At 43.9% G+C, this 15996-nt stretch overlaps 5 protein-coding genes across 5 annotated transcripts; 1 reads left to right on the top strand and 4 right to left on the bottom strand.

Moving 5' to 3' along the window:
- Positions 1-516: 516 nt before the first annotated feature.
- Positions 517-6138, bottom strand: ASPWEDRAFT_34815 (type V myosin). The gene is made up of 7 exons (XM_040834099.1): positions 5752-6138; positions 5534-5666; positions 5291-5480; positions 1373-5234; positions 1250-1323; positions 972-1186; positions 517-913 (listed from the first exon to the last, which is right to left on the bottom strand). Exons 1-7 carry the CDS (start codon positions 5884-5886, stop codon positions 804-806), a joined length of 4719 nt encoding a protein of 1572 aa, XP_040694970.1. The 5' UTR covers positions 5887-6138; the 3' UTR covers positions 517-803.
- Positions 6139-6213: 75 nt separating this feature from the next.
- On the bottom strand, positions 6214-6893 carry ASPWEDRAFT_256582 (uncharacterized protein). The gene has a single exon (XM_040832759.1). The coding sequence runs from the start codon at positions 6785-6787 to the stop codon at positions 6338-6340; it is 450 nt and encodes a 149-aa protein (XP_040694969.1). The 5' UTR covers positions 6788-6893; the 3' UTR covers positions 6214-6337.
- A 107-nt stretch (positions 6894-7000) lies between these two features.
- Positions 7001-8493, bottom strand: nap1 (histone chaperone NAP1; the record flags this gene model as incomplete). The annotated part of the gene is made up of 5 exons (XM_040827518.1): positions 7001-7051; positions 7129-7445; positions 7496-8215; positions 8279-8358; positions 8447-8493. The coding sequence occupies 5 exons, from the start codon at positions 8491-8493 to the stop codon at positions 7001-7003; spliced, it is 1215 nt and encodes a 404-aa protein (XP_040694968.1).
- Positions 8494-9785: 1292 nt separating this feature from the next.
- Positions 9786-15294, top strand: ASPWEDRAFT_34814 (putative P-type ATPase; the record flags this gene model as incomplete). The annotated part of the gene is made up of 22 exons (XM_040834098.1): positions 9786-9880; positions 9934-9973; positions 10035-10571; positions 10621-10962; positions 11015-11149; positions 11201-11267; positions 11329-11460; positions 11518-11864; positions 11919-12064; positions 12131-12238; positions 12288-12606; positions 12669-12834; positions 12881-13213; positions 13264-13346; positions 13395-13529; positions 13597-13829; positions 13882-14005; positions 14069-14114; positions 14164-14314; positions 14368-14516; positions 14567-15149; positions 15216-15294. 21 exons carry the CDS (start codon positions 9789-9791, stop codon positions 14851-14853), a joined length of 3972 nt encoding a protein of 1323 aa, XP_040694967.1. The 3' UTR covers positions 14854-15149; positions 15216-15294.
- On the bottom strand, positions 15084-15305 carry ASPWEDRAFT_146733 (uncharacterized protein; the record flags this gene model as incomplete). The annotated part of the gene is made up of 2 exons (XM_040829511.1): positions 15084-15149; positions 15216-15305. The coding sequence occupies 2 exons, from the start codon at positions 15303-15305 to the stop codon at positions 15084-15086; spliced, it is 156 nt and encodes a 51-aa protein (XP_040694966.1).
- Positions 15306-15996: the final 691 nt, after the last annotated feature.

The following is a 15996-nucleotide window of genomic DNA, read 5'->3' as shown; positions in this document are numbered from 1 at the left end:
CGCCACATGTTACCCCGCACGCCTAAGTATCTATGTAGGATACAGACACATACTACTTAGTAGTGATAATCCAGATAATCCCAATGTATTCCATATGCTGTGACCCATGATCCTTAAGGATGTCATTCAATACATTGCTCTAAAATAAAAATATATGCATTTCTATACATCCTATAAATTAAAAATAAACTGGGTAGTATGTGTATGTTTGTCAGTCCTTATGGCATTTGACATAACTACATTAAACCGTTGTCCAGTTATAAACATAGATAGGAAATGTAATAAGTAATAAAAAAGAAGTGTTAAGTAATGGAAAAGCTTTGATGACCTCTATCATTATAGGTCTCCTTTAAGAAAGTCAGATCCAGTCACCCAAAGAATGCTACTAGCATTAGAGTATAACATCCATTAATCACTATGGCCAGTGACCACGCCATAGATTTGTATGAGAAAATACCACTAGCAACTAGATATTCTGTTGTAACCCATTTATTAAGGGCTACTGCATTGCAGCTGGATAATTATTATCTCGGAAGACATAAATACTGATCGAAACACCCGCTGAGCTCTAGTTGATGGGATGAGGGAGATTTGAGGGAGATTTGAGGGAGATTTAAAAATATATGGGCAAAGATAGCGAATAAGGCAAAGGTAGATTGTGTTACGCTTAAAAAGTAAAAGACCAGCATGATATGTTCAACCTCCCACCCATGGTAGATGCTTTGTGTCTGATGAAAACTATGGTCATGATCCGTAGCTAAAACCAAGAGAGAATGGCACTTCTAATGTACAGGACACTATCATTAACCAGCAGCCATTGGAGTGCTCTCTGCCATTTCAAGTTTTTCTTGCTGGGCCATTGCCTGAGCTGACACAATTTCAGCAAGACGCTTCAACCGCGGAGTTTGAAGCCCTGATTGAAATTATTAGTAAAAAAATAAAAAAAAAGGCTCAAAATGAAAGCAACTCACAAGATGGTGTATATGTTTCTAGAGCTGTGATAACACGTGGCTCAGCAATTTCATATGGACCGCTGTCTTCCATGTCAACAGGAGTCAGGAGAAGTACATCGCTCTTTTCGGTAACGCGAGAAGCCACGGCTTTCATGATTTCGCCATTTATTGGTTGCTCGTAGTCAGCAACAAGGTATTGGTTCAAGAGCTTTTGGATTTGATTTGGGGAAAGCCTGTATATTCATTAGCCATCCGCAAGGATTGAGACTGAGCTCAAGGCAGAGTTTGAGTCTTACATCCAGCATATGTCCTGGATAATTTCAATGTCATTGAGAGTCGCTTTTTTAAGCTGGAGAAGTTTGGTTGCTTGCTGTGACAGTGTTAGTACTGTAAACAAATGAAGCCCTTGAACTACCTACCATCAAATGTTCAAGCTGCAATGTTCCTTCAGGCATATCGTGGCTTTTACACCACTCCTCGATCCGTGTAATATTGTAGTTAATTTGAAGACCACGTTTCCAAGAAAGGAAATTTCTCCGCATGAGGAGATCATTAAAAGCAGTCACACCAACGAGCCGAAGAAGTTCGGTGACGGTCTGCGTTATGATGGAATCCTCAAGATAAAAAGCCTTCATTGCTTTATAAACATTGTTGAGAAGACTAAGAAGGTTGTCCATACTGTAAGCGGGGTTGTTGTTAGAAGGAAGAAGTTTTCCAAGGAATCGATTGGTCTCGCTTGTGACAAAGCCCGGGAGAGATTGGGACTCAATGATTGCGGGGACTATCATCTTGTAAAGCTTCTTTTTCAACACTTTCATCCATGTGTGATAGATGTTGAACTCCAGACTCTCCAAATCGTGCTTCACAATTTCTAGTAGACGGTCGTACTCGTAGTTATCGGTTTTCTGCGCTTCATACCAGTCTTCGGCCAAAAATACGAAAGAAAGCATTTCGTGCACGTTTGAAAGCCAAAAGGCACCGGGGTTTATCGCGTCGTCACCATCATGTTGCATGACCTCTTGCTGAATAGACTGCATAACATTTGCCAAAAAGCGTTCTGATTCCTTGACAAATCCGTTATTCCACATCTCGGATGTGACAAGATTAATCAGATATGCAGGGAAGAGGACTTCCTTTTCAGTTGGTGGAGGGGTGGAGCTGGGAAGAGGAATTTTGAGATTGCGAATCAAGCCCATTGTGACCTCTTCGTTGAGATCATCCTCTTCAGACAACAAATTCTCAAGCTCCACTTCAACGGAATCAAGACCAGGTGTGAATGCAGACCCTGAAAAGTTCTGACGGCCCAAGGTAGAACTTGGAACTGCCATGGACACTGGCCGTGGGTTGTATGCCCCGCTAAAGCGATCGGTATCTATCTTTTCTGCACCGGCACTACGTCGTTTGGGCTTAGGCTTTTTGGAGGATACCAAGTTTATCAAGCCGCTCGCAGGAGGCTGAGCAGGGCCGTTATTCTGCGGCTCACCATTCGTGCCGTTGACGGGCATAGTTCGCTTTGCGAGCTCCAGTTGCTCTTCAAGATCAGCAACTTGTTGGCGGAGAGTGGCCTTATCATTCTCGTGATCGGAGTCCAGTTGCTTGAGCCTTTCTAACTCCTGATTCGCAGAGTGAATAGACTCTCTTGATATTTTTTCCTCCTCTTGAAGACGCTTGATAGTTGTTTGCGCATCGGTATGGTTTTTCTGTAACTTGCTCATTTCTTCCTCCATGGCACTTAACCGGGCGGCGGTAATTCCAGCTTGGTTGGCCTCAGCTTGTAGCTCCCTTGAACGAGTTTCCAATGCGTTATGTCGACTTCTCCACGACTTCAACTGAGTCTCGTAGTTCTCCAGCTGCGAATTCAGTGATTTATTTTCGCGTTTCAGAGACTCAAGGTACTGAGTCAGCTCCACCACCTTGTTTTCCAGCTTGTAAGAAATCTGTTTCAAATCCCTTGCATCTTCTCGGAGCTTCTTGTACTCTTTCCTAGCTTCCATGCCTCTCCAAAGGCTCTGGACAATGACTACCTTCCGACGGTATTGTCGCCAAGCACGTAACTGACGCCAGGAACGGAAGGCCCGTTGTATAGTCTGGGCTGCATTACCAAGTATTGTGTCCATGATGTTGCGCCGGCAGAGGAAACCCTTCGCAACCGATTCGAAGAGTATAAAATTGCCACGGATTTGGTTATACCTTCTCCTCTCTTTCTGGCCTCGCCATACTCGTTGGATAGTAGTAGCAGCCTTGGTGTGTCGCACTTCTGCTGCATACTGCCTTGCCAAAAACCCCCTGACTAGAGCTTGAGTTGTGAGAATAGATGTACGAGCCTCAAGATATCTGCGCCGATAATACTTGCACCGCAGATTCTTCTGGATCATCACCGCACATTCATTTAACTTTGAAGTCCGAAGATTTTCGAGAAAGGCAAGCATGCCTGCGCGGAAGAATATTTTCGTCAATCCCAATTGATACTTATCTTGTTTCTGGTGGCTACCATCACCGAGTGCTTTCTGCAAAATGGCATGGCACATTTCTCTGATTTCAGATGTCCACTGTGACGAGTGACACAGCATGTAATAGCGGATGGCAAACTCCTCGTAGGTCCAGCGAGTAGGATAACCCGCAGTGCTAATCCTCACAGTCTCAAGCACACCGCAAGCCCTCAACTGACTGAGGACCATTGGGCCTTCAAATTTCCAAGGCTCTTTTGCCTCATTGGGCTTGATGCAACGTATGTAATGCACATCCGTGGAGTTTATTGTACTCATGAGTTCAATCAAAGATGACTTGAATATTCCACCAAGCGTAGGTTTGCGGTTAACGGCAACACCGATTCTGCGCCCCGGAGCAGCAACTGGCTTGGATGAAATAGAGGCCGAGTCTTTCTCGCGAACAGCAGCGGCTGTATCCAGAATCTCTTTTATAAACCCGTTGGAAGAATTGCGCAGGATTTCCATGTGTTCATCCGGGACAGTATCCCTATTCTTTTCAATGAAGCCATCGGACTCATACGTGACGTCAACAGCATAGTGACAAATGGTGAAGGCAGATTTGCCGAATCGAGGTTTTTTATAAAACTTCTGTTTATCCGCAGCAAAATTGTGATGAAGCTTAGTCACGAATTGCTCGTCAGAGCCCATAGGTAGCCGAGATTCCTCGTCCAGGAGAGCTAGAATTCCAAGTTTTGCTTCGATTAGGTCGATGCAGGGTTGGTTGTCCGAGAAGTCAATAAACGTCCAATCTATCTGTTCTCGTACATATTCCTCTTGCTCAAGTTTGAAGACGTGCTGGTTAAACTCTTGTTGTAGTTTCTCGTTAGCGTAGTTGATACAGAACTGCTCAAACGAATTTTTAGCGAAATGCTCAAATCCGTAAATATCTAGAACACCGATGAAGGACATGACCCGGTTTAGAACTGCTTCAGTCGCTAGGCCGCAGTTGATTTTTTCCACAAGCCAATCAAACAAGCTGGAGTAGATAAATTTTGCAACTGAATCACGAACAACAGTTGCTTGCTGCTGTGTAAGGTTTGATGTGATTTTCTCCCCTCTTGTTATCAGCTGTTTTTTGACTATCCATCTTGCAAACTCATTGACATCGATTCCAAGCAGTTCGCAGGTGCGGACGAGGGAAGGCTCAGATGATGACAGAGAAGAGTCCGTGCGCGTAGCTGTAATTTTAACATTTCCTAGATGCAGCAAAGCTGCAAGAACACGAAATATTTCAGCTTGCGTTTTTTCTGGTACACCAATGGTTGTCAAGGACTTTCTCGTCGCGCTGAATTCAGTCTTGTCTTCAACGCCATCAATAGTCGGCGTTCCACCTTGGCTGAGATAATCGAAGTCCTCGACCGAGACAAGACCGAGTTCTTGTCTCTGTGCATCCGTTGCACCAGCCACAAGCTGGTAGAATATGTGATAATTTCGTTCCTTTAGAGGCTGGAACACCAATCGCGATCTTTCTAGAAGATATGTTCTGATCTTTGCACCAATGATATTGGTCTTCTCGTCGAACATGATCTCGATGTATTTCCCGAACCGCGAAGAATTGTCATTACGAGTTGTTTTCGCATTGCCGAAAGCTTCCATAACTGGGTTTGTTGCCAGAATTTGCTCTTCAGTTTCGCTGATCGCATCTGCTCTACTCGTGGTGTACTTGCCGGGTTGGTCCGAGGACTCACGAGTCGCAAAATAACGCATGATGTACTTAGCGCTGACGGTTTTTCCAGCACCCGACTCCCCTGAGACCACAATGGTTTGGTTCTTTTTGTCTCGTAACATGTCTCTGTAACATGTGAGTAAAAAATCCGAGTGAGGCGAGAGAAAGAAGTCAATCCTTACGCGAATGCCTCTTCTGCAATGGCAAAAAGATGGGGTGCCTGTGAAGCTCGATGTTTTCCAGCATAAACTTGCACCATTTGTGGGACATAGAGTGAGTCTACCCGGGCAAAAGGGTTAGTCGCGATAAGAACGATGCCACTGTATGTATATATTTCTTTTTGAGCATAACGAAGTTTGATAGCCTGTAGAACTAAAGATACCATTAGCCTTGAACTGAAACATCTTTTCAGAGGGCATACAAACCAGCAGGCTCATTCAGATGGGACAAGTTCGTGAGGTCTTCGCTGGCTTCGAGCATAGCAGGATTCATCAACGGGGGTAATTTTGGGTTGTTGTCCACCTGTAACTCGGCTTGAGTGGTTTCAAAGGCTCTCGACTTCTCGAGCAAAAAATATGTCAGTCGATCAATTACCGCGGCGAATATCAGATGCATGACACGCAGCGAGAAGCTTCAGACGAACCTCTCCATTTTCCAACACAAACACAAGTTGCACCTTGTCTCCATCAACTAACTTTTCCTTCACCTCGGACGCGACCCATCCCTCAGTAGGATCAGGTTGCCAGGCCCTCGTCCCGACCTCGTAATTGTGTGCCATCAAGACCGTGTGGACTAATCCACTGATACCGTCGATTCAAACGTGACCGAAACCAGGGTGCCTATGCGGACGACCGACGAACCAATATGTTTGGTACTGTAGGCATTTAGAGTAATAAATCTGGCAGTCGAGTACTGGGTTTTAGAAGGAAGTGGTTTTCTCTGCATCCAACATTCGTTTACTTCCTTGTAGGAGCAAAGCATGTCGTTTTACCCAAGGGGAAATATATTATTGAACTGGCTAACAGCTGGCCATTAGCGAGCCGCAGGCCCGCAGCCCCTGAGCCTGGGGAGCCGCGCCACTTGTCTGAATGAAACCCACAGTTGTCAACGCCAAGATTTAGGACACATCAACGATCAATTTGAGTGCACACCGTACCTTACCTAAGGTAGGCAGGTATTAGGTAGTAACTGCATAATATAGCATTTTATAAAAAGGGGTCTTAAAGATATCAACATATAACATATTTACTAGGTATTATGTTGTGAGGCACTTTATCTGTATTACTAAACTTACATTTCCCAAGTAGGTAGTTATTGTTGGCATACATATAGTTGCACATGGTACAAACCTGCAGTATTGAACTAGGATGGAAAACAACGTAACCTGACCTAGTTATTGGATTTGGTGTCTTAAAGGGCATAAATAGATTGTTGCATAACAGTAGAAGACTGCCTAACAAATAAAAGCGTACTCCACACGCCGCCGACATTTTAAGGGTAAGGAAAAGAAACAAAGACAAAAAGGAAGGGGCGGAAGAGAATAGAAAACAGAAAATGCAAATTAAGAACCCGAAGATCTGGTGGGATAGAGGTAATTTACCCTGTGTCGCCAAGGAGCCCAGTGAATACGGAGTTTCCATCTTGCATCCATCAAACAGAGCAAGCAAAGCAAGTGCCATACACACTATGCTGAAGTGCAGATAATTAATAAAGAAAATTAAAAAGAACAAATTTAGGGGACAAGTGTAGAACAAATCAGTTATTAGAAAAAAAGCATGTAAACAGAAAGGTCATCCCACTACAAACCAATAATTGATGGGCAGCAGTACGGTCTGGATTTAAATTTCACTTGCTCAAGCATAGTTGTAGCAAGACTCCTCCAGTCACAATACTTAGCTTTGCTTGCATTCTGCTGCCTCCTTCTTTGGCTTGGAGGTACCATCCTAGCTGGGATTAGCAACCACTCGAGGTATAGATTGGGTTTAGAGCCAAATACCTCTTCATCGGAATCCTCTTCAACATCTTGGTCTGATTTCCGATCATCGTCATCATCGTCATCGTCATCCTCCTCCTCATCGTCTTCGTCATCAAATTCTTCTGGGTCGATGTCATCCCCCAATTCCTCAAATTGAAGAGCTTCGCCAGTGAACCAGTCAATCGCGCGGGGAATGAGTTTCTCCTTGATATCCTCTCCAAGCTGATAGTCAAGCTCGAGGCGCTCTTCGATATCGGTAGCAACGGTGTCATCATCGTCCGTCGGAGGTTGGGGGGGAGAAAAGAAATTGAAGAAAGACTCTGTTGGGACAGTAATCTTGACAACGCGAGTCTGCTTTGTGTCTAGAAAAAATTAGCTTTGCCTACTTTGGCTCAATATTTGCCTAACTTACTCTTGTTCCTCTGCTTTTTGCTCTCGACACGGACTGTGAGGTCTTTTTCGGTCTTCCAGTCAATCTTGGCACCCTCAGCATGATCGTAAATAAAATCACCGCCATATCCATTCTCATCTTTATAATAATAAGTCTTTGAGATGGTCTTGTTGGTAAAAAACTCATTTTCTGAGAATTCAAAGATGAGACGGAACCCAGGGCGATCAAGATATTCCATACGGATGTCGGTGAGATGCTTCAGAGCTTCTTCATCCCGCTCGGTGATCATTTCTGCGAGCGAAATTTGATTTTTCATTGAGGAAAGCCAGAACTCTGGTATGCCAGATGTCGCAGATTCCTTTTCCTCATCCTTCTTTGACTGTTCTTCTCCTGCTTTGGCCTCTGCGTCTTCCTCTTCTTCTTCATTACCCGCGTCGACTTCACCATCAGTTGGTTCCGTGGCCCCATTTACGATCGTGGCACGTCTCTGGTAAAGAGGAGTGAATTTGGCGAAGTACTTCTTTTCAAGTTCCAGCACCTCCTCCTGGAATTGGGCTTCCAATTTAGCATGTTCTTTCTGAATACCCTTCAGACCAGCGACACGACGGCGGACCGATACGGGAAGAGATTCGATATAGCCAGACGAGCGCCCAACGAGTGAACCCAACTTTCCTTGAATCATGGATACAAGAGCGGGATTCCTGGCAAAGAGAGAGGCTGCAGTGGCATGGTCCAAAGATTCTAGTGGGAGGTTAGAAAGTGGCCGACGGAAAACCGAGCAATGAGGGGAAGACACCAAATTACCTTCTTTGATACTAGAAACGCCAGGCTGTTGGGCGTGGGAAGAGATGGGTGCATTATTTGCCGGCGTGTTTTGTGGTGTCCTGTGCTCAACAAGAAGTTGTCAATACTCAGTCAACTCATAATATGCGAGAAATGTAGCACAACTGGGAAAGGTTTAAAGACACTTACGGAGCAACGGGAAAATCCGTCTTCTTATTTCTGATGGGTTCAGACATAGCGGAAGGCTGATCAGAATAGAAAGAAGCGGTACTGAAGGTTGTTGCGAAGGGGAAAAAATAGGGTGTCAAGAGTTGAGGAAGAATTTGATACGCCTCAGTAGTTTTGGGAGGTCTGGATTACTGGCTTGGTGGGATCCTTAGCGCCCTTGGGCCGAGGGGCTTGGCGGGACGAGGACGCTGGCTGTTGAGAACCTTTTTGGACTACTGTACGGAGTACGTACGCTCCCAACAATACTGTAATGATTCTTAATTAACTATTAATATATTACACCAACTAAAACTGAAGGTGATCTAAGGTTACTACAGTAGTACCCGACCCGAGCGTGTGGTGTGCTATCTCTATATTCATTCTATTCTGTCAAGACTACCTAGACCAAGTACCTCTCAGGAAATTGCTTGTGTGTAACTTTTCTTTGCTACTAAGACACCTTTCTGTCAATGGTAAAGAGAAGAAAGTTGATTTTACCCTATTCAAAATAATTAATTTGTCTTCATAGATTAGTTTATTACTCACTTAACCTTGAACCGTCACTGCAAAGTCTTAGATGCTATCTTAATTAGAATAGACAAAACCATAAGGTACCTTAGAGAGAACCTACCTCACTCGTACCTTAGTGAGGTAGGTAGATATGGAATCCGCGTAATGTATACTCCATGCCCTATGGACCTAGGTATGGCGGGGGCACATACCTAGGTATATTTGGTAATTATTCTGAGGGGCTGTTTCTCTGCTAGGTTCTCCGTACTCCGTAGTATCTATGCTGAATATATTAGGTGACTACCTATGTACTCTGTAGGTAATAAATTAGAATATTAATATGATCCGTTACCCACAGCGGACACTCGTAAGATAGTTCCTACCTAGTACTATACCACTTCAAGATTTGATACCTTACACTTCAATTAATAATACCTAACTAATCGTCTGGGGTTGATCAAACACATGGAATCTGGGGTCACGTGTAGATAAAGATACCATTCCGGGAGCACATGCATGTCTCTTGATCTTCAATATTAATTTATCATTTTACTTGCAAAAACGTTCTATCTGCCCAATTTGCCGCTGGATCTTGGGTTTTTATTTTGGATTGCGTTTTAATCACTTCCTATGAAAGATACTCACCTTTAATCTCAATACCATTTCAAGAGACCCTGTTAGAATGGTTTCAGTTGCACGTCCCTAGTCGACCATCTACCGCTGATTTCCCGACCCCTGGGACGATTTGACGAAGGGGTACATCCAGATTGGACAAAATACGCGAACCTATATGCTGTAGCTGCCATATAACGCCATGGAGAATTTTAGACAGTCACCAATAGTGAACCAGCCGGTTGAGTTTTCGACGGCCAGAGTCGGCCATCGACGCGACTCTATGAGAAGCAGGTTTTTGAACCAATTGAAATATCCTAGCTTAAGCATTGCTGATAATTCTTTAGCCTGAGTGTCGTGTCGGATGTCGAGATGGCCCGCAATGAGGTGTGACTTGCCATCAGCATTTACCAGTGTGTGTGACATGAACATAACCAAACTTTGATAGGTTTTCGATGGGCCCATCTCAGAGAGCATTCCGTCAAGCATCGTATCTTTTTCTCACCGCCGTGGTCGAAAAGGCTCTACCGTCAGTTTTACATATTTTCAAGATGAGGAGGATTTTATTGAAGGCTCGAACGAAGAGGCCGTAGATTCCGAAAATGAATTTGAAGCATTATCTTCTGATGAAATCAGTGAAGCCAACTTGGAAACTAACAGATCTTCCCTCGGGTCCAAAAAGCCGTCTTATTCTAGAGATCCAGCTGAAGATCCCCTTCTTCCTCGGCGCGTTTCCACTGGCTCCTATGCCGGAGATCGAAGAGCTGATAGCAGGCTCAACCAAAAAATATACATCGCATCAGAAGATTTGACTGCTGTTTTTGCAGGGTTCTCTACAAGCTTGGGTGGATTTACCATCTACACTGTTTTATGTATTGTGACTCTTGGCTTCGCTTACCTCCTGTTTCGATGGTTACCAAGATGGCGAGTACGACTGATAGGAAAGCCAACATCGCTACGGAAATGTGAATGGGTCGCCATTGAGGTGAGCTATTTCCACTGGTGAAAGTATCGTTCTAACTGGCAGTATGCAGGATCAATGGAACCAATTCACTGTTCACGACGTTTCCAGTCAACCATACGGACGGCCTCTTTCTACAGTTTTTGCAGATCCTCAGAGCTATATATATGACGAATACAATGACCCGGCTATATCTTCGCTACGTTGCATTAATTACAGATATCTGCGTTTCTTTTACAACCCATTAGAAGACAGGTTCTTACTTATTAGTGGCTGGAAAGACCCTTTGTGGACGAACGTCAAGGTAATGAGAAGTGGGTTGGATGCTGATGATCGCGATAGCCGAGAGCAGGTTTTTGGGGCTAATCTCATCGATATTGAACAAAAACCAATCGCTCAGCTTCTTATGGATGAAGTAAGTGTCATTTTCCTTTAAATCCATTTGGGATATATTCTCATGAGCAAAGGCTTTTCATCCATTCTACATTTTCCAAATTGCCAGTCTTGTCCTTTGGTCTTTGGACGAATATTATTATTACGCCGTCTGTATATTTCTTATTTCTATTTTCAGCATCGGTGCGACTGTCCTTGAAACAAGATCGGTATGACACACCTTGGCTTAAATTATAGCACAACTACTTACCCAGATGCAGACCATGCATCGGCTGAGATCTATCTCTCTGTTCGAGTGCTACATTCGCGTGTTGAGAAACGGGTTTTGTAAGTTGCCATTTCCTTAGCACCGCAACTCGAATTGAAATTTTAATACGTCTTGCTGAAGGGCGCTCTGTTCTCTCGAGAGAATTGGTACCTGGTGATGTGTTTGAATTTTCCGATCCATCCCTAAGTCAGGTTCCATGCGACTGTTTGCTATTGTCTGGAGATTGTATTGTGAATGAGAGCATGCTCACAGGTTTGTAATAAGGTGCCATATCTATGTTTTGTAAAAAAGGTTCTGACTGAGAATGAGGTGAATCCGTACCTGTATCAAAGACACCTCTTACAGATGATGGACTTGATTATCTTGATCTGAGCGCCCCATCTATTCATCCGAATGTTGCAAAGCATTTTCTTTTCAGTGGAACGAAAATCATCAGAGCAAGGCGTCCACAGAATGTTGATGATGAGGCTATTGCTTTGGCGGTTGTTGTGAGAACAGGCTTTTTGACAACAAAGGGAGCTCTTGTTCGCTCCATGCTCTTCCCTAAGCCCTCTGGGTTCAAATTCTATCGCGATTCCTTCCGCTACATATCTGTCATGGGTGGTATTGCTATCCTAGGGTTCGTGGCATCATTTGTAAACTTCATTCGTCTCGGGGTAAGCTCAATCTTCAATCAGCCACTGCCTCCAACAAGGTCTAACAACCGCTAGCTTTCATGGCGTACAATTGTTGTCAGGGCTCTCGACTTGATTACAATTGTTGTCCCACCAGCCTTACCGGCCACGTTAACAATCGGTACCAATTTTGCACTCTCTCGGCTGAAAAAGCACAAAATATTTTGTATTAGCCCGCAAAAGTGAGTGTGTTTCTCTGTCTCAGTGTGTATTCTTGGCTAAATGCGCCTAACACCCCCTCCACCCAGAGTCAATGTAGGCGGCAAGCTGGATATTGTCTGTTTCGATAAAACAGGGACACTTACAGAAGACGGATTGGATGTGCTCGGGGTCCGGACTGTGAATCACGAGATGAGGTATAGCTATCTCATTCCATGGATTTATATATACTAACCGACGCGATAGATTGTCCGAACTTTCGTTTGAAGTCCCCCTTGTTTTCCCAACTTCCGCGTCAGTCTCAGATAATATTGCCTTTAACTCTGAGAAATGGAAAAGCATCATATACACAATGGCAACATGTCATTCTTTGAGAATCGTGGACGGTGAGATCCTAGGAGATCCCCTTGATGTGAAAATGTTTCAATTCACTCGCTGGTCATACGAGGAGGGTGGGAGTCATATTTCCGAAGAACCAAATTCCAAGTTCGATACGATAATTCCATCCATTGCGAAACCACCTGTTCCAGCAGCCCAGGAAAGTCACCAGCGCGGAAATTCAAGTGTAAGTATTACCTACCTCGCTTTTGAATATCTGAGGGTTATGGTAACTGAGACCAACGAAAGCCCACACGGCAGACTGCAATAGAGCTTGGTATCTTACGGAGTTTCGAGTTCGTTTCTCAACTCCGCCGTGCAAGTGTGATAGTTAGGCAATTTGGCGACAGTGGTGCGAGTTTCTATGTCAAGGGAGCACCAGAGAGTGTGAAGGCTATATGTCTACCAGAAACTTGTAAGATAAAGCCAGTCTGCCATTAATACTAACTAACATGTTTTAGTACCATACGACTTTGAAGATTTACTCAGTCAATATACCCACAAAGGCTATCGTGTCATCGCTTGTGCTGCTAAATATGAACGGAAACTAAGCTGGATGAAAGTTCAAAAGATGACACGCGCAGACGTGGAATGCAACTTAGCATTCATTGGATTTATTATATTTGAGAATAAACTGAAGCCAAGTACGGCGAATGTTATTACTGAATTGAACCAAGCAGGAATACGGAATATTATGTGTACTGGAGATAACATACTGACTGCGGTCAGTGTTGCTCGCGAATGTGGCCTGGTCAAACAAGATGAATCATGCTTCATTCCCCATTTTGTGCAAGGTTTGTTCTCAAAAAATATCATTTTACTTTTGTCTAACAGGATATTTTAGGTCACCATCATGACCCGAAGGCCTCTCTCTGCTGGGAAAGTACCGATGATTCAGAATTGAAACTTGATGAGAATAGCCTTATGGTATGGGCTCGGAGCCAACCCAACGAGATATTAGCTAATAGATTATAGCTTTCGCAGCCCTCGGCAAATGTCGATTTATCTGTGCCTGGCAATGTTTACAATATGCATAAATATTCGCTTGCTGTCAGTGGTGATGTGTTCAGATGGATAGTGGATTTCGGAAGTGAAACTTTACTCAGGAGAGTATGTCTCCCTCAAACCGCCCTTCCTTTGGTTGTCCCCCAATTGTCACATTTTCTAATCCCAATAGATGCTTGTGCGTGCGAATGTATTTGCTAGGATGTCTCCTGACGAGAAGCACGAACTTGTTGAAAAACTGCAATCCCTTGATTACTGCTGCGGGTTCTGTGGCGATGGTGCAAATGACTGTGGAGCACTGAAAGCTGCAGATGTCGGTATCTCCTTATCTGATGCTGAAGCATCTGTAGCTGCTCCATTTACAAGCCGCAACTTTGAAATATCCTGTGTCCCAACTTTGATCAAGTATTTGCCTCCCCTCTTTTACCGTCCAATGTTGTCTATTAATGCGTTACAGGGAGGGCCGTGCTGCATTAGTCACAAGTTTTTGCTGCTTCAAATACATGAGCCTTTATTCCGCAATTCAGTTCTCTACCGTCAGCTTCCTCTATAAATCGGCATCAAACCTTGGTGATTTCCAGGTAATTCAACTAAGAAGTTGCTTTCAAAGCAAATGTCTTGATAACTGATCAATAATTATTTAGTTTTTATTTATTGATCTACTGCTTATCTTGCCAATCGCTATATTCAGTAAGTATTCAAAAGCTTCTTATATAGGCTATGCTGATTAATTTCAAAGTGGGCTGGACGGGTCCCTATCCAGTACTTTCTCGAAAAAGACCGACTGCTGATCTTGTATCACGGAAGGTCTTGACGCCATTGCTTGGGCAGATCATTATTTGCGTGTCGAGCCAGCTAGTCGCATATAAGATGGTTGAATCACAGCCATGGTAAGTTGATATCGTGAAATATTTTGCAACGCATCTTCTAATTCTCAAAAAAGGTTCAAGGCACCTCAAGTGGACTTGGAAAAGCCCAACATCGAGAACTCCCAGAACACAACACTCTTTTTAGTCTCTTGTTTCCAGTACATTTTGACCAGTATTACACTCAGCGTGGGGTCGCCCTTCCGGAAGCCAATGAGATCGAATAGTTAGTTACAACATCTTCCTTTGGAAAACTAGACACTGACTATTTTCTAGCACCATTTCTCTTTACCATAGTCATGGATTTACTGCTTTCAGTTTACATGCTCTTCGGGCCATCTGAATGGGTGACTGAAGTTATGCAATTGACGTATTTGTCGGTCAGGTTTGAAGGTTGGCTATTTGCTCTTGCTATTAGTACCTTTCTGCTTTCTTGGGTAGCCGAGCAACAACTTTTCCCCCGCCTTGCCCGAGCATTTGGGCGTGCGTATGTATGGTTGCGGCCTGATCATCGCAAGCAGCGCCGTCAGTACAAAGTATTACTCGAAGAGATGCAGAAGTGAAAATGATTCGAACTCCTTCATACAACTGAAGAGCTCTTAGAAGCTGGCAGTGACGGCCCCATGGCTCCATCAATTGCTTGCGACGACAACTTATCAAATAGTATTATGTTATCTGATAGCTTTTGACCCCGAAAAAAATGCATGCATTCCTCCATTGGCGTGACTATAACATTCATGTTACCGATGCAATTGAGAAATACAACATCACGATTAGACCCTTCGAAGTTCAATCAATGATCCCAGGGGTGTTTCCATCCCAGCAAAGCCGGTCCATCCTTTTTGGCACGGTACATTAGCTTTATAGAAAACACTGAAGTTAGCAACGTCCGTTGAGTGGGAAGAAATTAATTGGGAAACTTTACAAAGAACCACATGCTAGCACCTAGAGCAGTTGCTGTAAAGCGATAGAGCGGCCGTGCCGGATGAATGTGGATTGGATGGTTCGCAGCCATGTCTGTTTACATCGCCTGTTAGCTTTACTGGATAGATACAGTAATATGAATGGGGATATATATCGCTAGAGGATAGTAGTAAGCACATACTGTTTCAATCTTGCAAAGCAAACCTGTACCGTTATCAAGGCAGCCAAAATCCATAAGATGGGAGGAGGAAACGTTTATCACTCAGCAAGTATACCCACGTGACTATGTCTGCCGGAGTTACGCCGCCCTCCGTATGTAGTACAGGGGCACTATTGAAGTACAAGCGTTCTTCGAAGACAATTTTTTTTTAACTAGGTGCCTTGGTTTTCATGATATGATTCTGTTAAAAACCAACATACAGGGTTTTCTCTAAAATGTGAACTGCTGCCACAACGCTACCTATCGGTCCGTCCTTTAATTCAGATCACTTGACATCATGATCGGATTCTAGCTGCGCGCAACGCTAACACGGGATACACGATTTCTCGCCTCTAAACACCTCCTTTCACTCTTCTTCTCCATTCCCTCCTCGCAATATCCTTATACTAGGACTCTTTGAGGATTGGAAGGAAACTAACAGGGCTCTATCTTAGGCCGGCCACATCTGTAACTGCCGTGCTAACACCTTTGTTTTGTCTCACTCGACGGTTCTTAAAGGGGTTAAAAAACCCTTTTGTTCAAAAGCATATGTCCCCTATTAATTTTCCATAGGAGTGCTCTG

This window comes from Aspergillus wentii (assembly GCF_001890725.1).
Source record: "Aspergillus wentii DTO 134E9 unplaced genomic scaffold ASPWEscaffold_1, whole genome shotgun sequence".
In the NCBI taxonomy this organism is placed as follows: domain Eukaryota; kingdom Fungi; phylum Ascomycota; class Eurotiomycetes; order Eurotiales; family Aspergillaceae; genus Aspergillus; species Aspergillus wentii.
The sequence above is the reverse complement of the archived record's forward strand: the minus strand, read 5'-3'. Positions and strand labels throughout refer to the sequence as shown.

Excerpts from the sequence above, each read along its gene's own strand:
- ASPWEDRAFT_256582 (XM_040832759.1), bottom strand. The coding sequence starts at position 6,787 with ATGGCACTTGCTTTGCTTGCTCTGTTTGATGGATGCAAGATGGAAACT.
- ASPWEDRAFT_34815 (XM_040834099.1), bottom strand. The coding sequence starts at position 5,886 with ATGGCACACAATTACGAGGTCGGGACGAGGGCCTGGCAACCTGATCCT. Across the intron at positions 5,235-5,290 it reads ATTGCAGAAGAGGCATTCGC|AGACATGTTACGAGACAAAA; the intron begins GTAAGGATTGAC and ends CACATGTTACAG. Across the intron at positions 914-971 it reads AGAAACATATACACCATCTT|GGCTTCAAACTCCGCGGTTG; the intron begins GTGAGTTGCTTT and ends AATTTCAATCAG.